We start from the raw sequence: 23,118 nt of genomic DNA, 5'->3' as shown, positions 1-23,118 counted from the left end.
GAGATATACGCAAGAATGTGAAAGTTAACATAGTATTTCATAGAATTCAGAATAAAAAGAAATGAAAAATGAAAGTTAAATAATTGTGCATATGGAATAATGTGATTAATTTTTACAAAAAAACTATCCATTTTGTCACCCGAAAAAAAGAATTTACTTTAATAAGAATTGTTTCTGCTTTTCATTTAATCAGCAGTAACTTTCAAAAGCAAAAATCTTTGTTCACTGAATATTTTTGACTCATTACAATTCAAGGATATGCATTATCCAAAATTATCACACTAAAAAAGCTATTTCCGTGCAATATGCCAGTCTTTTTATTCTATAAATTTACAATGCTCAAACCGGTAACTTTATCAAATATCTCAAAAAATCATTGTTTGGGGGGTAATTGTAAATTTACATACCTATAATTGGCACACAGTTGCTTGCGCTAAACATAAAATTATTTTACAATATTCTGTAGTTCATGTGAAGCATGGAATAAGTTTCACAGTACACACTTGTGGATACCTCAAAAGATTCGAACAAATACCATGTTTGAGCCCAATAGTTTGACATGAATTTTGAATTTATTTAATTTCATAGCATTTTTAATAAATTTTCACCCTGGGCCACTGCATATTATAGTAATTATGCAAATCCAGTTTGCATCGTTGTTACGAAATGAAAGTAAATTCAAATACCCGCACGTTGGTATCAATCTGAAGCAAAATACATGAAACAGATGGTAGTGGGGACTGCACTTCGTGAAATCTGCAAACTATTCGGCTAAATACCACGGATGGGGACATTTTTTGTGATCAATTCTTAATTTCCTTAGTTTTATTGCAATTTTCTACAACTGATATCGCAACCTACTGCATTAAAAGCGCATTTTCACACATGGGATTCGGATACAGTTGAAACCGAAGATGAATTCAAAAAGCGTCAAGTTTGGTATCAATCAGTAGCTAATTGAATAATAAGAATGATAATAATGAATAATACATCACGATTTCAGCGGCTAGTGAGACGTCAGCGTTTCTCAAACGGGTTCACTGGGCCTACGATTTCCCATCCATCGCGGTGCAGGCTGGACATGGGGCGGGGTCGGGGCTGTTCCAGCGATGGTGGATCGCGAAACGTCAGAGGACAGTTGGCACTGCAGCTCACCATGCTGCGAGGGCGTCCTGACGGGTGACGTGTTCCACCGTTCCAGGCATTGCCCACCTGATGCCCTAGCGCTTGTAGAATTGCGCTACTTCTGACGGAGATCATCACCGGATGGGTATGCCTCCGTCGTGCGAACCGGTCGCAGATATGTGCCAGACTCGGGGAGAAGGTCTCGCAGGCTGAGGTATTTTCTGTAGATTCGGTTGAATGTTCCAACATCTTAGCATCCTTCATGAGCCACATGTACCTTTGGGAGACAGCACCTATCCATTGGAGCATGGCATCGTTCTTCAGGTCCCACGCCCCCAGAGAACCGACGACGATGGAGTTGTACCTCACGGAGAATCGTTGCGGCCGGAATTCACTACTTGGACACAGTTGTTCAATCGCCAACGCAGTTCATCGCCTTAAAAATTCTTGTCAAAGTGAACCACGCCAAGTGGTGCTTTTAGCAGCAGAATTCATCTGGTCTCCATCGCCTTTTATACCAATGAAACGCAAAATTTCAGACTAGATTTCTGGCAATAACCACCCACCAGTTCAATACGTTCAGGCGTTGGACTGGGTGATGCGTTCCTACAGTAAAAACGCTTCTTCTACTGATTGCAACGTCTTATGGGCCATAGATCCTGTCGAAGCGTGCGGAGTTGTTTCTATCATGCAGCAAGGGCTTTTTCAACACGCTGATAGCATACTCGCAGCTGATGTCATCCCGACGTAAACACCTGTTGATTCCTGTTGTCGATCTGGAATATTTTGGCGGAAGAAGCCAAAGTTTTGGTGGACGCCAGGGCAGAGTGCTGCTGACACGAAAACTCTTCTCAACTGAATCAAAATGCATGATATTCAGCAAATGCTATACTTTAATAGTTATAGGAAACTGTCCAAACTGTATAGTTTTGTGTAATATTTCTCACTTTTGGCTAGTCCATTTTCCTTTGTTTTCTGAACATTGTGATATTTGGAATAAATTGCTGCGTATCTGATTGAAACAAGAGTAAAACGTTTACTTTATTCATCTTCTTGTAATCTTGCATTGAAACTGCATGTTTCATGTAAAAAAGTATTATATCCTATAAAGAAATGTTCATTTTCATTTTCACTGATAGCAAACACGTGGCAATTTGAATTCAATTATGTGGGCAATGATTGTATTCTGCCATTCAAAGGGAGCAGTAATTTAGCACTTAGCGGTGGAAATAAATTCCATATGCTATACAAATAAATGTATTAACAACTTATACCAAACAAATCTTTGCAAGACTAGTGTTTTTATGAATCTTTGAAGATGTTTACTTATATGTTCAGTTGATCAAACGCCTTGTATTCAAGGAAATGGCTAGAAACTCTTTTATAATTTCTTCATAATAGCAAACAATTCGGTACAACTTGAATAAACATTGATTTTCAATAATACGTAATCGCTGCTTTGCTGAGAATTCTGTGAATACGATTGGTTAAGAGGGTTAGCATTTATAGTAAAAATGTAAATGAACATAAATAACATATAAAGTGACATTGTAGCGATATTAATTCTATGGATAATAATAATAAACATATAACTTGAAAATATATTGGAAAGGTAAAAAGCACATTCAGAACATATGAATAATTTAACAGTTTGACACTGTATACAAAGGCAACCTACGTGATTGAAAATGAAATCTGTTCTAATGTGAAATCAGTTTATCGAAACAATTCTCAGAACTACCCTGTCTATTAGTAATGTTGCTCTCATTTTTCATGTCTTCACTGTTGAATACTTATGGCGGATTTTAACGTGTTTACCTATTGGAATGTATTATGTCATGAATCGCCTTGGTTTTTAGCATCTGATAAATAAGGATAGAAATAAAAAAACAATAACTAAAAATATTTTCAAAATTAAAAATTAAGTAATACATAATTAAATTTTATCATATTGTAAACATTTTCATCATTAAAATAAAAATAATTTACTTCTAAAAGCATATAGTAATGCATATCATGAAATTAAACTTCGCTTGAAATGAATTCCAGTAATATTGATTAAATATTGCGAATCGTGAAAGTAATTGTATACAAATATTCTTCGGCTTGAATACTACATGAACTAATATCCAACAAGTGGTTGGTTGTCGCTGACTTAATTCAACTAAAAGAGCTTATTACATCCGTACTATATGCTACAGCCGGAAAATTACATGTAAATACGCTTATTCTAAGAATTCAGAGTGCTGCTATGTAACATTCCATGCCGTAAAACGTAGCCACACGCATGATGAGAAATCAATCTAATATTGTAAACAAAATACATTACTATTTTGCTTGTTCAGAATTTCTTAACCACGTTACCAGTGGGCTTCAATTCACTTACAATCGGTTGCATATTGAAAATGCGAAAGGGTTCTTCCGCCAATAACATAATTAGAGGCAGCGTTTACTATCCTCTGCTATCCCTGCAGCTGAATCACTCAACGTTTGACAACTATCAAATAGTTCAACACGATAAAATATTAGCAGAAAGGAAATTTGCATGTCCCAAAAAGCAGACAAAAGACAGTTGTTAATAACCATCAGAAATTAAGCCGGAAAATTTTAACATCACCTACACACAATGCCAACATCATATCTAAAAACAGTCAAAAATATTCAACTCTCCATCTATTTATGCATGTCGACTGAATAATAGATGAATAGTACAAAATGATAATCAAGCGTAATATCATACCGTGTGCAGTGATATTGATAATATGCAAATTTTCATCAAAGAAATGCTACTGCAGTGTTCATAATAAAATTAAAAATATAATACAATAATTCAATTTTTATAGTGAATTTTGATGATGAGAAATGAAATAGTATTTTGACAAATGAAAATTGCGAATTCTGCGAATTCAAGATCGTTTGGATAAACGTGTGTGTTGGTCAGGTTGAATTTACAAAGCGAGAGCACAGTTTCGATGAAGCTTTCCACGAATTGGATATCCTAATGACAGGTGTGGTTCAAGCAAATTGAGGCGCAGTTGGACATCCACCAAATTTTTACCGATCTAACCATGTACTACTAGGTCGGATCAGGGCACTGCGTGCTGAATCACCGACTTCCTTCACCATCCACTTGCTACGGATAAATAGAAAAGCATAAAACGAGTTCTGACGAAGCGTTTTGTTCGAAGCAAAAGCGAACCATACATGTAAACGGGTTGGGTGACCGCACACCGTCCCAGATAATCAGTCAAATGCTGGCCATGCTGGATTGGCATGAACCGTGTTTCTTCTTCTGGAAAATGTTGCTGGAGCAGATGACGACCGACATCCGTCTGATACTTTGGAACGCCAGTTTCATCAACACCTGACCTTCACGCTAACATAATGCGGCAAGTGAAATAACAACACCTAACCACTATTAGTCTGTTGCACACCCGCCCACGCAATCCACTGTCTTCGAAGAAACCTGTCATAGTCAACAATGCTCAATGGAGCTTCTACCAACGTAAGTGGGGCCCAAAGGCTCTCAGTTGCCTCCCACTTTGGGATTATCCCAGAAATGATCACGCTCCCCACCAGTAGTGGCAAAAATCGAGTGAATTTCAACAAGGAACTGGTGCCCACTTCGCGAGAACTATATACTGCGTTTGCTCTACTCCAGGGGTAAAGTTTAGTGTCGTCCATCTCAGCAGCATCCGAATGCGTACTGCAGTACCAGCTCGCCCACTGCTGGCAACATATAACAGTAGAATAAAGTCGTTTGACAGTCGCAACCGATGCTCAGTACCGACTTGCTCTTTGAACACTCCCTGCTGCTCGACGTGAAAAACCAACGCTTCATCAATCAAGGAATTTCAGTGCATTGAACCTGCAGCGCACCCAGCTGGTAAACGCGCCTAATCTGGGCTCCATCGCCTTTTTTACGAAGGACTACGCAGAACATCTGACTGGATTTCCGGGTATAAACACAAATCCGTGATACGCCATCGCACATCATGCTGCATCTATCAGCCAGCCGCTACACGCCCGCACGCGTCAGCTGTCTTTCGTACATGCTGATTTGCTTTGCAATGCAGACTTTGAGGAACATCCACGAACATCTGAGCACTGACATGCGTATCACGTTCTCCGGCCTGGGAACCAGTACCTTGGACTTGTTGATTCGTCATACCAGTGATATGGTTAGACCTGTCATAACTGGTGCAAAAGTGCCCGAGGTACAATGAGAAGCTTGGAACTAATTCTACGGGTCATCAATGCATCGAAATGGCTTATTTTTGTGAACATTTATGTCAATTGAGTTTGAAGGCATGTTGCTGATTAAATGAATATTCACTTCATGCTTGTTTGATTTGAAAATTTTCGCAAGTTTGATTACAGAAAAAAGTTTCATTCTTTCTTCCGTATTACGTTGCACTCACTCACTGTCTAGTGGGAAATGCAGAGCTTGCTAATTTTTAAAGTATTAAACAATTTAAAATGTTTTGCATTCCTGCTTATAATTGTTTTAAAAAATCCATTTTAATACTTTCTCATGATTATTATCAAATTTGCATACTATTATTATTCTGACAAATGAAATTATTGCTCCATCATTGTTATCAATTTTTCAAATTAGCGTACTAAAAATTCATCAATAAAATTTGTTATCTCACCTATCAAACAGTTTACGGACGCTGAACAGGTCAATAAAATTTTTTATGTTTTAATTTTAAACTAATAAAAGTTTCTTTTAAAAGCATAACAAATGATACAAAATTTATTTTTCTATACTAAAAATCACAATGATTTCTGTAATAAAACAATTAGACTTGTGCGAAAAATGCATACTGCATAACTACATTTGCATAAGAATTTTTGAAAAAATGTCCAATAGTCGAAACATAATCGTATTTATTGAAAGTATGAATTTTCAGACTGAAATGAGAATATTTTTCTTTTATTATGAAGTATCACAAGTCACTTTAGATGTTCCGTGGTTTTTGCAGAAATTGGCTTCTTTTTCTTTCTCTCTCTCCGCCATGCGATATCTTTTCCATTTCATTCGCCGATTTTGGAACCAAATTTTGACCTTAAAATGTATACTTTTACAGTTTTGGGTACAATGTTAAAATTGCAGTGCATTTATTACCTGATTTTCACTCAGCGACAACGCGGTTGCAATTTCATACCGCTGCGGTCTAGACAAATATTTGAATTCTTTGAACTTGCTCTCCAATTCAACCAGCTGCTGACTTGTAAATGATGTTCTAGGTCTTCGTTGTTTCATACATCTTGAAGATCCTTGAAAATTTTTTCTGATTAATACTCACAATTGTTGATCTTGTAATCGTGCATCATATAATGATATTGAAACGACTTCGTTCAACGAAATATTTCACAAATTGCATTTTGGATACATTTATTTGCACAGATATAATCAAATTAACAGATCAAAATAGAATTAATTTTCAAAAGTCAAAATCATGCATGTTATCAGTGGAGTGAAAATTAAAAAGCAGTAATGGATGGCATGTTGAAATGATTTCTTTCGATAAATATTTTGGAAATTTAACAAATTTAAAAATGAGATGCACAACAGATTGTTCACTCATTCCCTGATGAGAAGTTAAAATGCGTCAAAATTCTCTGATCAGAAGGGATATTGGTTTAGTTGCGGTTTTCTAGCGCATAAGTTGAAGAAGATTTAATTTTACAAATATGAGTCGATATTTTTCTTCTGTAATTCTACTGGGTGCGATGAGTGTTGGATTGATTGAAAAATGTCATCTGTTCTTATAATTGCTTGAGCGTCGAAAAGATGGTTGACCATACGTATAACAACGCACTTCAAAGTTCGAGATAATTCTCTTGAGAAAAATTCACTGCTCTTTTTCTTATGCCCACAAAAAGCCCCCCACACTTTCGTTTCGACCAATTCAGTGCAATTCAAGTGCAATTATTTACATATAGTTTTCTTTCAAATCTGATTAAACCTTTCCTAAGAGGCTTTGTGATGATTTTCAACAGCATTGGCCGATTTCTTGCTGACAAATTTAAATTATTTGTGACCAAATTCAAAATTTCATTGCAAATCTCATCGATGACCGATTATTGTTCAAAAAAAGAACACTAATGAATAAAAGAAAGAACAAGCAATTATTCTATACTTTTGCCGTTTTAAGCTGCTAAATGAGTGCTGTTAGAAAAAATTAATCACTTTTTTTAATGCAAACAAATAATATTTGCAATTATTATTTTCCATTTTATATTGATTTGATTTTTCAAAATTGTTATTTATTTTGTTTTTACATTTCATTTTTTCCTTTTTAGTCTAAGATTTTGAGTTAAAACTTGCTTGCACATCAAATTATACAGTCATTCTGTAATATTTAATTTTGTAGTGTTTCTTCTAGTAGTGTTTTTCCAAAACGATTTATTTGAAATTCTAGTAGAAATATGCTTGTTCAAGCTGTTTATTGAAATACCATTTGATAAACAGTAAAAATTAAAAAAAATCGCACACATTGCATTTCAATTTAACGTCCAAAATAAGATCCGAAATTATTCAACCGATGCAACTGCAACGCTTTGCATTGTTCAATAAAGCCTAGTTAAATTATAATTGAATTTTTAAATTCATCTTTATTCTCCACTAATTATGGTTACCCCAAAATAACTAAACCATAAAAGGGTATATGCATTTGTTCATATTATATAGAAATCCACTTTTGTAAAGGGTATGACGGTATGATTGAGGGAAAATTTTAAATTTAATAATTTAAATTTATTTATCTGATAAAAAAGAAAAAATTCAATTTACAAGCTTGTCAAGCCATTAATATGAAAACTGATAAATGGACGAATATTTGTATGAATTTAACGAGCATTTGGTAACATACCGCAAAAAACAGGTGATACAGAATTGAACGGCGTCCAGTACAGACCGTTGTACGTGTTCTCTCGTCTCCATAGCGTTTCATCAACCGGGCATGTACGCAAAGGCCATCGCATACTTTCATTGGAAACACTGAAAAATACAACCGGCAAAGGGCAGGGTTCCACCACACCCGGGTTCGTCGCCTTTGCTTTTGTCGCGTGATCTACAGAATCCGGCAGTTGGACTGTAATTTTACTATTAGCCGGTGAGTTTCGGGTCTGTTCGTTCAAATTCAACAAATTTGCTATTCGAAACATACAACCGATATTATCGAAAGACAATGCGAGAACAACCTTTTTCTGAAAGTGAAATAATCATCTTCCAACTGCCCCAAGTTCCAAGTACCCAGTTTGGTGATTGTCTGACATATGGAGCATCGCTTGGGATCGACATACTTGCGCTGGTGTCAGATGGCAACGCATTAATTTTCAAAACTGAGTCTTAAGCGAGATAAATTGTTCAATACTTTTCAATTAAGACGCCAGACGGGGGTTATCAATTGATTTCAATGAATTGCTCAACGCTGATGTTCTTGAACGGTCCGACGGGACTTGACCAACGATGGCCAATCATTTTTAATCTTTGCGCGCGTGCCATTCAAAAATGACTTTTCTCTACCACTGCTCTTAACAGCAATGCACTGTTAACAACTGTCGACAATAATTCAATTAGATATTATTATTATTATTATCAGTACTGTCATAAAGTACATTGCATTACATAACAACATTCTATTACATGAAATGCATCTTCATTTAGTAGGCAGACTTTGTATCGGAACCAACAATGTAAACCATGTTTATAAATTTTTAAATGCAATAATAAATAAACAATGATGTCATTAAAAACATCTTCACATGTCAAAAAAATCAGTTTTCAAAAGATAACTTTGAAAAAATATTCTCAAATCTATGGCACAATTCAACAAAGTAATTTTATTATTTGGTTTCGTGATTCTCGCTGATTTTAATCCACATTAATAATATGGTAAGTTTTAAATCAGATGTATAAAAATCATGTAAAATTCCACTACTGCAATCAGTTAAAAAAGAGTCTTGCATAAAACTTCATAATTATTGAGAATAAAGAGAAGAAAAAGCAAAAAAAAACATTGAAATAGAAAAATAAATACACAATGTTCAGATTTGGTTATCAACAGTTGCATTAAAAAATATTAAAAATCACACAAAGTAAAGATATTACTCATTTTATCTTCAATCTGTTTGAAGAAAGATTAATGTCTAAACTGCACAAAACAACGTTCCGATTTCTTTCCTTTTTCACTGCTGATCATTTCCATCTTCATCAGTGGTGCCACCATGTCGGTGTGCTTCCAATCGCCTGGCTTCTTTCCACGCTTCCTGCAATGAAAATTTGTTCGGTAAAATCATTTCATCCCATTGTCATCATCATAATTCGACAATACCTTAAGCACAATATCCGGAAAGCCGACCATTTCGGCAACGTTGATTCCATAGCTGCGATCGCACATACCTATTAGCAAACCACAAAAACAACAACAGAATTAATTGGCAAAACTGAACGACAATCACGATGCTGACCAGGTTTGATCTTGTACAACAGTACGAGATTGCTGTCAGCAAATGTCGCCAATGCTTGATAATTCTTAACCGTGAGCAGTTCGGATGCCATCATCGTCATCTCGTAAAAGTGGCTTGCAAACAAGCAAAACGCTCTCACTTTTGTCGCTATTGTTCTGAAAACGACAAAACAAAATATGCATCCTCTTATTATTATTATTTTCTTCTTCTCACTCAGCCACAGCCCAAGCAATACCCAATCCGTCGAAGGTAGACGTTCCCCTACCTAATTCATCAATGACAATCAGAGAATTTTCAGACGGAAGCTAAAAACAAGAACAAAAAAAATACCATTTCAATGGAAAATGCAAAGGCATAAAAGATAAGTCAAAAATCAAAAAATAATAATAATTTACTTCCAGTATTTCAGATACTTCTACCATTTCAGTCATGAATGTTGATAACCCTTTGTACTGATTGTCCGATGCACCAATTCGTGTATATACTGCGTCCAAAATACTGATAGTCGCTTCTTGACAAGGAACAAAGCAACCCATCTGAGCCATGATGATAATCATCGCGGTCTTGATTGTAAAAATTAATAATTCTCTCTCTGTGTGTGTGTGTGTGTGTAAAATAATAAATAATTTTATACTTGACGCAGATAAGTCGACTTTCCACCCATGTTCGGCCCGGTAAGAATAATCAGCTCAGTTTCACCTTTTGCCAACTTCAAATCATTAGCAATGAATGAAACATCAGGCTGCATTTCCAAGCACGGATGTCGAGCTTGAGTTAGATTCAATATTCCAGAACCTGATCAATGTGAACAGTGATCAGAAAAATGTTTTCCAATTGGAAAATTTCTCATACCCGCTTGTAAAATTTTCGGTCTTACATACTGAACGGGTGCATTGACCGAAGCAACGGCAAACGAGACCATCACGTCCAAATGACCAACAACTTGTGCCAGTGATTTCATAGGATCCATATAAGTGGCTGCAAATGGAATATTCAAAGAAGAAAAACAAAATATCGCACAATTTCCTTGTCCACACCCACAGTGGCGACCAACTCATCAACAATTCTTTTTTGAAATTCTTCGTAGCTTTCTTTGGCTTTCATCATTTCTGAATTCATGTTCTTCAAAATTTCATCGGTGAATCGTACGGATCCTTTCTGCATATCCAACAATTCCACAGTCTTTTGATTGCGAATGATCTTTTCATCCTATGAAATGAAAAATATGAAACAAAAATCTATTCTAAATTTTAATATTTAAAATTTGTGAAATTAAACCTTTCTGCTGACACGAAAAACATGGCCCCATTGAGCACTGTACTCAAGTTTCAACGATTTCCCATGTTCGAAGCCATAAATTTTCATTGCCTAAATAGATGATATTTTCAACCGAAAATTCACAACATTAACTTAATTAAATTTAAAGAAAACACCTTCGTCAAATAAGAAGTCATCTTTTGGTCAATATTTTGCATACAATTATTCAAATCTGGAATAATAAACATGCGATTATGCAGAAGAAGAAAAAACAATAAATAATTCATACCTTGCAAAAATTGACTAAACTCTGGTTTCACTCGGTATTCTCCAGTTCTGGCAATACAGTCAAGATCCAAAGTCATGGACACCATTTCCGTGAGTTTTCGAAAATCGTCCAACGTAATCTATATAATAAAGTGAAACAAGTGAGTGAACAACAATTGAAATTCACCAATAAACAAATGAAACAAACCAAAAGGGGTTCGGTGAAATTGTCCTTAATTACAGAAGTATTCATCTTGTCCAACAGTTTCAACATATCGGATGCGCAGTTCACCGCGCTGTAAACTTTGTAAACTTCCTGTACAAGGATAATTGAAAAGTAACTGAATTGCACAATTGTCAATGCTCACCGGTAGACCAGCTCGCTTGATGACAAACTTTCTGCACAGGCGATGCAGATCCGGGAAACGGCACAGCAACTCCTGTTGCAGGATGTTCCGTATTTCACCATTCTGAACAAACAAATCGACAATATCCAGTCGTTCGTCTGAAATCCATTCTTTTTGCTTTTCTAAAATTAAACAACTCGAACTCGCTTATTTTACCAATTTTATTCTTATCCAAGAGAGGCATTTTCAAATATTCGTGCAACAGTCTTTGCCCAACAGCGGTCTGGCAGTGATTCAAAATTCCGTACAAATTGTCAGCAGATTTTTCTCCTTGATAAAAGATAATTAATTGATGAAATAGAATTTTTTTTCCAAAAAAATACCACCAAATCGGAACAAATTCAAACTCTCAAAAGTGGACCATTCGACACGAAGGTGCTTCTCAGGGGTGAAGTATTGGATTTGAAACTGCTTGAGAAAACAATCATCGTTCACCAATCCGAAATATTTGATTAATCCGGCAAAGCATTGCAAAGTCGAATCGGACACTTTCATTTCGGCTGAAAAGAAAAAAAATCATTTTCAAAAATAATTAAATAAACAAAATGGCACAACGTACGCAGCGATCCGCAGAAACCGTGGGAACCTTTTTTAAATTTCACCAACATGTCCAGATCGTTCAAAACGTTAGATGAATTAAAATCATCTTTGAAAAATTAATTCATTCATTCATCAACAGAAAAATAGACAACAAACTTTTTTTCAACGTGGTAACGGGAATAGCAATTTGAGCAAAGATGTTCTTCCTCATCTGGTTCAAAGTGACCGATGAATCAACGGTTAAACACTCTTTCGGTCGTAATTGAGTCAAAATTCGCTAAATTGCAAAATTTAAAAATCATCATTTATTGTTGAAGCAAACAATTGAATTATCACTTTGAAATTTGCTAAATTATCATTGTCGAGAATGTCGCAGATTTGAAATGTGTGATAGAAAAGATCGCAACAAACCATAGATACGTTCTAAAATTAAATGACATTTTCCAAATTAAATCAAATCAAATCAAATCAAATCGACTCTTCATAATTTAAAAATAAAATACCAATTTGCAAATATTTCCAGCCTCTTCTGTTATTTTAAACGCCAGAATACGACTTTGCTCTTGAAGTTCTTCGCAGTTGGTCAAAATATTTTCAAATTCTCTTATGTATCCAGGTGATGCCTGAACATGTAAACGTTGGGAAAAAAAATTACACATTGAAAATCAATATCAGTGGGTTTTCACAACTACTTTTGCACTAAGTTCCCAATCTTGGGACCGAGTGGACGAACAACGGTAAACTTCTATTCGATAAAGATGAACAAGCAGCAGTTCTCGAACTACTCGCTCAAACGTGTTCTTGTTTAAAGTTATATATTGCTGTGGTACACCTACAGAAATATTTTCAAATAAAAAATAAAACAGTATCTTTCGACAACATAAACTAGACCAACAGAAATTCCATTCCATGACAATATACAGCTTAATTCAAAAATCGCATTTAAATACATTTTCCCAGAAACATAAATGTAAATTAATTTCTACTGCATAAAACTATTCACAATTTTATATGACGATTAAACAATTCAATTTTAAAAATAAAATCTTAAAAAATGGTAAATATTTTTATCAACATTATGCCCATAAAGTCATGCTTGAGCTTGATTTTCTTATACGGTAAAAGGAGTATTCACCTCCTGTGAATTGTATAGAATTGCTTGAATACAGCCGTCAAAGACTAAAAATTTCAAAATATATGGTTAAAAAATTCTGAAAGCATCAAATTTCACGCTTATGTTAACAACAATTTCAACAGTATAAAGAAAAACAGACATTTGAACATAAAACCTTATATACAGTTCAGTTCTGTGTAATAAACTTAACAAACTATCACCATGGATTGAAAGAATAAATACAATTCTAATATAAATATGGAACAACAAACTCACCTTCCACTAAAATATGCTTTAAAATTGTTACTGTTTTCAAGATTTCCTTTGCAATATAAAATGCATCATCACCAATACAAAAATAGTAATCCTAAATTATTAAATTATAAAATTTCAAGCAAATAAACAAAAAAAACAAACCGCTCGATCAAACATGCAGATATTTGTTGGAGACTTTCCCTGAAAAAAATAAATGTAAAACTGACCAAATTTACAAAGAAAATATTCTATTGAATCATTGACAATACATTTAATTCATAATCAACTGAAAAGTTTAAACTGATTAAAACTGACAATCGCGATAATTCAAGATAAATATTTAAAAAATGACACTGACCTCAACAATTTTGACAAAAATTCCGTACAAATCTTTGTCCATGATAATGAGCTAAAAACAAATTTTATTTTACACAATGAGATGGTGACGCGATTGACACGCATTCAAATGCATATCAGCTCGGTTACAATAAGACGAATTTTCAAAAGAAATAATAATTTCTTTATTGATTTGTTTAGTTGAAAAACGCAAGTCATTCTGAAATTCTAAATCTGATAAATATAGCAAATATCATAACGCTTTAAATACGAATGTACAAACGCATTGTTCACAATTAGAACATTTTAAAATTTACACGAAGTATATACTGGATAAGAAAGTTAAAATTAAAAAACTAACAAATGAAAATAAAATTTAATTATTATTTTTAAACAGTAACAAAGTGTAAAACGTTCAAAGTTTTTCAAAATATAAAATTCTTGTTACTTAAAGCTATGCATGTACATCAATGAATAAAATTATCATTGTTTTATAAATTTGAACCATAAAATTTTTAATTTTTACTTTTCACAAGCAATTTCAAATTTTAAGGAATTCAACTAGAACAAACTGTCACTATTATATTAATTATTTAACAATCGAAAAACATTAGTAAGCAAAACATACATGATGTACACACAACACAAAGTAAAGATGTAAACACAAAACGTAAAAAACAAAAAAAGTTGTGTTCTTTTTGAAAAAAGTTTGATTTTTAATTATTAATCTTATAAAAACAATCAATTTAAATTAAATATTATTCACTGCGCTGAATTAAATAACTACAATAAACATAACACTTGCTTATCACATACTGTAAAACGCAACCAATGATGAATACGAAATTCAGTTATTGCATTTCTTAATCAATATAAACAATAAAACAATAAAAATCAAAACTGTTATGCATGGTACTGTAAATGGCATTACACTGAACAGTTATGCACGCCATGCAAAAGTTACACGAATAAATGAAGCAACTGCAAAGCTATAAGTTTTAATTTGTAATCATATCCAGTATTTATACTACTGGATATATAAGTTGCAAAAGCTTAAGCCAAAGTTAGATGAGAAAGAAACTCCATTGCATTGTTTCTGCACATAGATTCTGTACGCATTTTTGCAGACGTGAAAAAAGTAGTTTGATGCCTGATGACCCAGATGATCCTCCCCCACTGAAGGCTGAAAAACTGCAATATTTTCATATTTCGAAATAATAGCAATTTATTTATCTTTTATGTGAAAAGCTCTTGTAAAATATTTTACAAAAGCTTGATCACGTGTGGAACTTTGGAAATTGGTTTTATTTACAGTAAATACATTTAATATGCTTTATTTTTACAGAAACGCATGAAGTTGGCAATATCGATGAAACTTTTCATATAAATCACATAATGAATGGTGAACAAAATTGCATTCCCTTTTCCAATTATAGTGTATCTGCAAACAAAAACTGATTTTTCATAGCTATTTTGCTATTTTAAAATTGTATAAAATTCAGACAATGAAATATTTAATTTAATTAAAGAGCATTCATTTTTAGTTTGGAAAATTATAAATGTATTCTTTGTTGATTTTTTTAGGTTACTTACAAATTCATTATACGGTATTACAGTAATACTCAATGGTACATGTTTTTCTTGTTTGGTTTTGTATTTGTCTCGTTCGAGAGCAGTTGTATTATTTGAATTATTAATTGGTATCTGATTAAAAATTGTCATTAAAAAATGTTTGGCGATGAAAGTTCAGACGATGAAATACTGGCCAGTTCACCTCCAACGTCACCTTATCTCCACTCGGGCAGTAAGCCATCGGAAAGTGTTAATGGTTATTCTAACGACATTTCCAGCGAAATGTGGCAAGAGGCGTGCTGGGTTGTCATTTCAGCGTATTTTGATGAGAAAGGTCTTGTACGCCAGCAGTTGGATTCATTTGATGAGTTTATTCAAATGTCTGTGCAAAAATTGGTCGAGGATTCACCTCCAGTTGAAATACAGTTAGAAGATCACGGAGCGCAAGGTAAATGTATTTCGCATTTTGTTTGATGTTTTTTAAGTATATTAATGCTTTATTTTATTGTAATTTATCCATTATTTTTCAATTTATTATTACTAATTATTCAGTTGTTTATTTCACTACTTCATTATTGAAAACGCTTGTTACTTATTCTCGCCATTGTCATCGTCTGTCAATAAATTTGCTTAATTTTTCCTTGCAGATTTCATTATTGTTTTTCTTTTTTTGTTTTTTATGAATTTGTTAAGCACAATTTGGATGAACTTTTAATTTTTTTAATGTTAAAAAATCAGAATGATTGAAAGTGATACGTTTCGTCAGTTTGATTTTATTTTGATGCCTTAATTATGATTTTTATATGATGAGAATTGTTGGATTTGCAATTTTACAATCATTGAAAATGGTACATTTTTTTCAGGACTGAGTGAGACGAAATTTTCGATTAAATTTGAACAGATCTATTTGTCAAAGCCGACACATTGGGAAAAAGACGGCGCACCAGCTCCGCTGATGCCGAACGAAGCACGCTTGCGCAATCTCACCTATTCGGCTCCTTTGTATGTGGATATTACGAAAACAATAGCCAAAAGTAATGAAGAACCACTGATTGCAAAATATGAGAAGGTGTTTATTGGAAAAATACCAATAATGCTTCGTTCGACTTATTGTTTGCTGAATCGTCTGAGTGAGCGGGATTTGACTGATTTGAACGAATGTCCATTGGATCCGGGCGGCTATTTCATCATCAACGGCAGTGAGAAGGTTTTGATTGCGCAGGAAAAAATGGCTACGAATACTGTATACGTGTTCAGTCTTAAAGATAACAAATTTGCTTTCAAAGCCGAATGTCGCTCTTGTTTGGAGTCCAGCAGCCGTCCAACGAGCACCCTTTGGGTAGTGATGTTGTTTGTTTTCATTATAAAATCATTCGAAATTCCTTTTTCTGTATACAATATGATAATTACGTTTTGCTTTAATTGATTGTACGTTGTTGTTGTTGTTGTTTTTTAATTGTCGTCGGTGTTGGTATTTTCAGGTTAACATGTACGCTCGGGGCGGTGGTCATGGAGCGGCGAACACGAAGAAACAATTGATGGGACAGCGAATTGTTGTCAACTTGCCGTACGTGAAGCAGGAACTTCCTGTAATAGTTGTTTTCCGTGCTTTGGGGTTCGTTTCCGATCGAGATATACTGGAACACATTGTCTACGATTTTGACGATGCGGAAATGATGGAAATGGTGAAGCCGTCTTTGGACGAGGCGTTTGTTATTCAAGAACAGTCAGTGGCTTTGAATTTTATCGGTTCTCGCGGTGTTCAACCTGGCATTACCAGGGAAAAGCGTGTGAAATACGCGAGAGAAATATTACAGAAAGAAACTTTGCCGCACGTTGGCATAAGTGACTTTTGCGAGACCAAGAAAGCCTACTTTTTGGGCTATATGGTTCATCGGCTGTTGTTGGCCGCCATGGGACGCAGGGAACTGGACGATCGAGATCATTACGGAAATAAGCGATTAGATTTGGCGGGGCCGTTGTTAGCATTTCTTTTTAGAGGGCTGTTTAAAAATTTACTGAAGGAAGTGAAAATGGTCGCCCAACGATACATCAACAAAACGGGAGATTTCAATTTGGAATTGTGCGTTCGTACTGGCATCCTTACCAAAGGCTTGCAAGTAAGAATCAGACGACAAAAGCGAATGTATAGTTTGTTTTTTGAAATTGAATTTTTTTCTTTTTCAAGTATTCTTTGGCAACTGGAAATTGGGGTGATCAGAAAAAAGCGCATCAAACTCGAGCAGGAGTTTCTCAAGTATTGAATAGACTCACTTACGCGGCAACGTTGAGTCATCTGCGACGTCTGAATTCACCAATTGGACGCGAAGGCAAGCTGGCCAAGCCGCGTCAGTTGCACAACACTTTGTGGGGTATGATCTGCCCTGCCGAAACTCCCGAAGGCCAGGCGGTGGGCTTGGTGAAAAATCTAGCCTTGATGGCTTACATTTCGGTCGGCTCTCAACAGGAACCGATATTGGAATTTTTGGAAGAATGGTCCATGGAAACGTTGGAAGAAGTAGCGCCGTCGGCTATATCGGCGACGACGAAAATTTTCGTCAACGGTGCCTGGGTCGGTATACACCGGGAACCGCAGCAGTTGATGGCCACGTTGAGAAAGTTGCGTCGACAAATGGACATTGTCGTCTCCGAAGTGAGCATGGTGCGCGACATCCGCGACAGAGAGATACGCATCTACACGGATGCGGGTAGAATTTGTCGACCGTTGTTGATTGTTGAAGATCAACGACTTTTACTGAAAAAGAATCACATTGAAAACTTGAAGCGACGTAACGAATCAAATGGACACGGTTGGTCGGAACTGGTTGCCAACAGTATTGTAGAATATATCGACACAATGGAAGAGGAGACCATCATGTTGGCAATGACTCCCGACGATTTGCAGGTGATATTTTTGTTTTGTTAAATAAAAAAATATTGTTTTATTTCAAAATATTAATTATTCATTTCCATGCTTGGTTGTTTTGTAATTTAGGATCGTGGAGTTGGTTATTGCGACACATATACGCACTGTGAAATTCATCCGAGCATGATTTTGGGCGTTTGTGCGAGTATTATTCCATTTCCGGATCACAATCAAAGTCCAAGAAATACTTACCAGTCTGCGATGGGCAAACAGGCTATGGGTATTTACACGACTAATTTTCACGTTCGCATGGACACGCTGGCTCATGTGCTCTGGTATCCTCAGAAACCGTTGGTCACTACTCGATCAATGGAATATCTTCGCTTTAACGAATTACCAGCAGGGATCAATTCAATTGTCGCCATATTATCTTACACTGGGTAAAATAGTTCAAATTTTTCTGTTTTGCTTGATTTTGTAAGTTTATTTTTTTGCATCAGTTATAATCAAGAAGATTCAGTTATTATGAATTCGTCATCAATTGACCGTGGAATGTTTCGCTCGATTTTTTACCGAAGTTACCGTGATCAGGAAAGTAGCCGTGAAGCACGTAACGAAGAAACAATCGAAAAGCCAACACGCCAAATTTGCCAAGGAATGCGTAACGCTGTATATCATAAGTTGGACGATGATGGCATTGTTTCACCGGGAACGCGTGTTTCCGGTGATGACGTTATAATTGGTAAAACAATCATGCTCGAAGATACGGACGACAGTTCCACAACAAAGTAACATTATCACGTTCTGATCCACATGTATATATGTATGTATATTGTGTTTTTTATTATGTTGTTGAAGACGTTCGTCGAAAAAAGATGCTTCGACATTCTTGCGTGCCAGTGAAACTGGCATTGTCGATCAGGTGATGTTGTCAGTGAATGCAGACGGCAACAAGTTTGTCAAAGTACGAGTGCGTTCGATCCGTATCCCGCAGATTGGTGACAAATTTGCCAGCCGTCACGGTCAGAAGGGCACCATTGGGATGATATATCGTCAAGAGGACATGCCATTCACGTGCGAAGGCATCACGCCAGACATTATAATCAATCCACACGCAATTCCTAGTCGAATGACCATTGGTCATTTGATCGAGTGCTTGCAGGGCAAAGTATCGGCAAATCGTGGTGAAATTGGTGACGCAACGCCGTTCAATGATTCTGTGAACGTGCAAAAGGTGAGCTCTTTGCTTCAAGAGTACGGTTACCATCTTCGAGGAAACGAAGTCATGTACAGCGGTTTTACTGGCCGTAAACTCAATACTCAGGTATTGTTCGCCTATTTATTTGTCTGTTCCATTTATTATTTCGGTTCACTTTTGGTAATTATGTTCGACGTGTAGTAGTGGACGTAGTGGAAAAAATTTTTTTTTGAAAAAGCCCATTTGAAATTTTAACAAATATTTTGCAGGGCAATTTTTGAAATCTACGCGGAAATTGTTTGTTGATCGTTATGTTTTTTAAATTTCAAGGTTTTCATCGGACCAACGTATTATCAGCGATTGAAGCACATGGTCGACGATAAGATTCACTCGCGTGCTCGAGGACCACTGCAGATGATGGCCAGACAACCGATGGAAGGACGATCCAGGTCGGAAACTTTGTCATGATTTCAATTGATTAATTTATTACGTAATGCTTGTTTTGTTGTCTGTTTTAGAGATGGTGGTTTGAGATTTGGAGAAATGGAGCGTGATTGTCAGATTGCGCATGGTGCTGCTCACTTTTTGAAAGAGAGACTGTTTGAAGTTTCCGATCCGTACACTGTGTATGTGTGCAAAATATGCGGAATTATAGCCATCGCGAACAGTCGAACTGGGCATTATGAATGTCGCACTTGTCGAAACAAAACAAAAATAAGTCGCGTGAATATCCCATATGCATGTAAGCTGCTCTTTCAAGAACTCACATCTATGTGCATTGCCCCTAGAATGAAAACGTGAACTTCTTGTGAGTATTATTATATATTATATTTTATTTTATTTTATTTCATTTCATTTTATTGCATTTTATTTACAGATACACACATGGACTTATAAACGAGTCGCGAAATCGATACATTTCGACTAAGCGTTGAACCACCGCCTAGATGTGCAGTTCTGTAATTTGATTGTCAGAAACACATTGTTTTGAGTCCACAGATATATATATTTTTTTTGTACTGTAAAAACTTTGATTCTTATTGAGAGAAAACTATGGTGAAGTTCAGTTAAGTTGCCACTTTATAACGGAATTCTGTTATTGTAAAAATTGCAGAAAATATTTCATATCCCATTATAAACATTGTAAACTCTTTTCTTTAATAGTGCAACAGTTTCAAAAAAAAACTTCTTTCGTTCAACTGTACTGGCAAATAGCAGAATAATGAAAAAGACAGTTTTGTGGAATTGTGTGAATAATATTGCAGTAAATTAATAAAATAAAATGAAGACACTACTGTTATGTTTGCACTTATATTTCTTTTTTTTCTATTCTTTCTGATTATTTGTATATTTTGAATTAGCACATGTTGGTCGTTTGAAATTTCATACATTATCTTCTTCTGAAGTGTTTGCAAACTGTATACTGCAGTATGTTAAATGTGACTTTTGTTCACTGATTTTTTAGATAATTATCTACTGGAATGTAATTCCGAAAGAGATTAGTTAAGTTAGTATACAGTTAACACTATCTGATTTGCGAATGGAAAACACAGTAACACTACTCTGCATTGCACTACTTTGTTGCATTGTGCCCACATTCTGTACAACTACAATATACTATTTCTTTTGACGAATGGAATAGATTTATAAATAAAAGCACAGAAATAATTTAATAAGTAACAGCTATATTGAAAAAATTGTTTATGACGACTGTAGTTTAAAATTAAATTTTAAAGTGACTTTGTTTAAACTTTAAAATAAAGCGAAGCAAGCAGAAAGTAAAAAAAGTTTAAATTTTGGTACAGTGGGACAGAACAGACAATCAGTTTATTGCACTGAACGGTTTTAAGTCACCACCCAGCAGCTTGTGACCACGACCAGAAATGAATTCCCAACGAAACTCGTACGAAGAAGTGTTCAAGCGAAATGAACGTTTGCTTGAAGTACTTCAAAGTCAAGAGTCCGAAGAGGTGAAAAAGGCTATTTTGCAACGCCACATTAGAAACACATTCATGCTGCCAATGTTTGCCAACGTCCCTACTCCACCACCACCAACTGGAGAAATAACAGAAAAACGCTTCATAGTGTTTATTCCGACTAATGGATGTCCCTTTGACGTCTATCTGAGAATAATCGGCCCTCGTGGTAGTACGGTGAAATCTATTCAAAGGACTACTGGATGTAAAGTTGTTTTGTATCGTGAAGGTCCAGAGATGGTGCGCATACATATTTATACAATGGATTATGAAAATGTTGCCGATTGGAGAATCGGAGAAGCGAAAAAACGAATTACGGAATTGATAAAAATTCCACTTGATGGGCAGGACACAATCAAAAAGCTGCAGTTGGCGGAACTGGCAGTTCACAACGGTACTTTCAGCAATCGCCTGGCACCGCCAAACATGCGGCGGAACAACTCCAGATTTGTTGGCAATACATCACAGGCAAGGCAGAACCACAACCAAGTTCCAACCCGCAACATGCGTCGTCGTTAATTCCAGTAATGGAATATGTTTTACAATGGAATTGTTACTTACCAATGCATCATTTACAATTTTATATTAATGTTCAATTATAATTTTTCAGTTACTGATCACTGCTGTAATGGCAGTTTTAATTTTACCAATGGGAAAGCTATTTTCCTTATCATTGAATCAATTTATATTCAATTTCAAAAATCATTATTTCATGTCAAAAATCATTGTTTAATATTAATGTCAATGTATTGTGTTCTTTTCTTTTAATGTTTGGTGATTCGTTGAATTTGATATTCATTCAAAATAAATATAATTAATAAAAATATTCATTGATTGTTGTTTTTCTTCAACTAATTAGCAGATGTTGATCCAAATTGAAACAGATGACGAACAGTTTTACATTTTAAAAATAGTAAAAGTCAACATTCAAAACACAGATCTTAATATTTGCTGAAATTACTTTTTTCAGTTCATATTCACACCTGCCCTCACAGAATGCTAATTACACGGCAGGTTAGATTTTCTAATTTTTCAAAGTATGAATCGATCGTACGCCATTTGAATGTACTGCAATTGTTTTTGTTAAAATAAATACAAATGGATGAAGACCAATTTTATTTCTAGCTTTAATAGCTTTGTAAAAAAGTACACATTGTTTATTATCTAATGCTTTTCAAACGATAAAGCTTCTTGAGCAAAAATTCTGATTTGAACAACTAGTAAAATGTGTTTTTATTTTATGCATATCTAAAAACAAACATATGTATTTTATTAATTTAAAAACTGCACATGTTGTTTATAAAATGAAACTAAAAACATCATTCAGAAATTTGCTTAAGTAACTTGCTTTGTTTACTAATCAGAAAATAAGACGCGAAGTGGTAAAGTACATCAATTTTGATTCTTATTTCCAACCAAGCAATATTTTTCACGCGTGTTTATTTCACATATAAATGGCAATTTCATAAAACCTTATCAGAAATAGTATAAACATAACAATTCATCTTAGTTATATTGACAAACAAAAATTAGCAACAACAGTCCTAACATAATAGCTATTAAGATTTGAAGATCAGATTTCTTTGCTGAGTTATCCATAATTAAAAATGGACAGTACAAAAAATTTGACTGTGCAAATATAAAATATAGCAATAATTTCAGTGCGTGAGGCTTATTATGTAAATTAGATAATGATGTTTACCATTTTGACAAGCGTGCTTAAC

General features: G+C 34.9%; 6 protein-coding genes across 6 annotated transcripts; 2 read left to right on the top strand and 4 right to left on the bottom strand.

Moving 5' to 3' along the window:
* Nucleotides 1-1,017: 1,017 nt before the first annotated feature.
* Nucleotides 1,018-1,434, bottom strand: Tsp_09657 (conserved hypothetical protein). The gene has a single exon (XM_003374288.1). It carries the CDS (start codon nt 1,432-1,434, stop codon nt 1,018-1,020), a length of 417 nt encoding a protein of 138 aa, XP_003374336.1.
* A 2,745-nt stretch (nt 1,435-4,179) lies between these two features.
* Tsp_09658 (hypothetical protein) lies at nt 4,180-5,122 on the bottom strand. The gene is made up of 4 exons (XM_003374287.1): nt 4,994-5,122; nt 4,539-4,854; nt 4,330-4,489; nt 4,180-4,258 (listed from the first exon to the last, which is right to left on the bottom strand). Exons 1-4 carry the CDS (start codon nt 5,120-5,122, stop codon nt 4,180-4,182), a joined length of 684 nt encoding a protein of 227 aa, XP_003374335.1.
* A 945-nt stretch (nt 5,123-6,067) lies between these two features.
* On the bottom strand, nt 6,068-12,032 carry Tsp_09659 (DNA mismatch repair protein Msh2). The gene is made up of 13 exons (XM_003374286.1): nt 11,861-12,032; nt 11,499-11,659; nt 11,339-11,446; nt 11,153-11,270; nt 11,040-11,095; nt 10,644-10,815; nt 10,484-10,584; nt 10,002-10,169; nt 9,820-9,911; nt 9,551-9,761; nt 8,007-8,343; nt 6,257-6,408; nt 6,068-6,196 (listed from the first exon to the last, which is right to left on the bottom strand). The coding sequence occupies exons 1-13, from the start codon at nt 12,030-12,032 to the stop codon at nt 6,068-6,070; spliced, it is 1,977 nt and encodes a 658-aa protein (XP_003374334.1).
* A 336-nt stretch (nt 12,033-12,368) lies between these two features.
* Tsp_09660 (serine/threonine phosphatase) lies at nt 12,369-14,001 on the bottom strand. The gene is made up of 4 exons (XM_003374285.1): nt 13,993-14,001; nt 13,609-13,647; nt 12,581-12,700; nt 12,369-12,500 (listed from the first exon to the last, which is right to left on the bottom strand). The coding sequence occupies exons 1-4, from the start codon at nt 13,999-14,001 to the stop codon at nt 12,369-12,371; spliced, it is 300 nt and encodes a 99-aa protein (XP_003374333.1).
* A 1,509-nt stretch (nt 14,002-15,510) lies between these two features.
* Tsp_09661 (DNA-directed RNA polymerase II subunit RPB2) lies at nt 15,511-20,219 on the top strand. The gene is given in 10 exon segments (XM_003374284.1): nt 15,511-15,802; nt 16,218-16,693; nt 16,836-17,335; nt 17,354-17,474; nt 17,543-18,259; nt 18,350-18,660; nt 18,721-19,008; nt 19,079-19,544; nt 19,749-19,867; nt 19,937-20,219. 10 exon segments carry the CDS (start codon nt 15,511-15,513, stop codon nt 20,217-20,219), a joined length of 3,573 nt encoding a protein of 1,190 aa, XP_003374332.1.
* A 1,082-nt stretch (nt 20,220-21,301) lies between these two features.
* Tsp_09662 (putative protein quaking-A) lies at nt 21,302-23,077 on the top strand. The gene is made up of 4 exons (XM_003374283.1): nt 21,302-21,908; nt 22,005-22,028; nt 22,365-22,408; nt 23,057-23,077. Exons 1-4 carry the CDS (start codon nt 21,302-21,304, stop codon nt 23,075-23,077), a joined length of 696 nt encoding a protein of 231 aa, XP_003374331.1.
* The last annotated feature ends 41 nt before the right edge of the window (nt 23,078-23,118 follow it).

This window comes from Trichinella spiralis (genome assembly GCF_000181795.1).
Source record: "Trichinella spiralis strain ISS 195 chromosome Unknown Scfld6, whole genome shotgun sequence".
NCBI classification, from domain to species: domain Eukaryota; kingdom Metazoa; phylum Nematoda; class Enoplea; order Trichinellida; family Trichinellidae; genus Trichinella; species Trichinella spiralis.
This window is presented reverse-complemented; position numbering and strand designations above follow the sequence as displayed.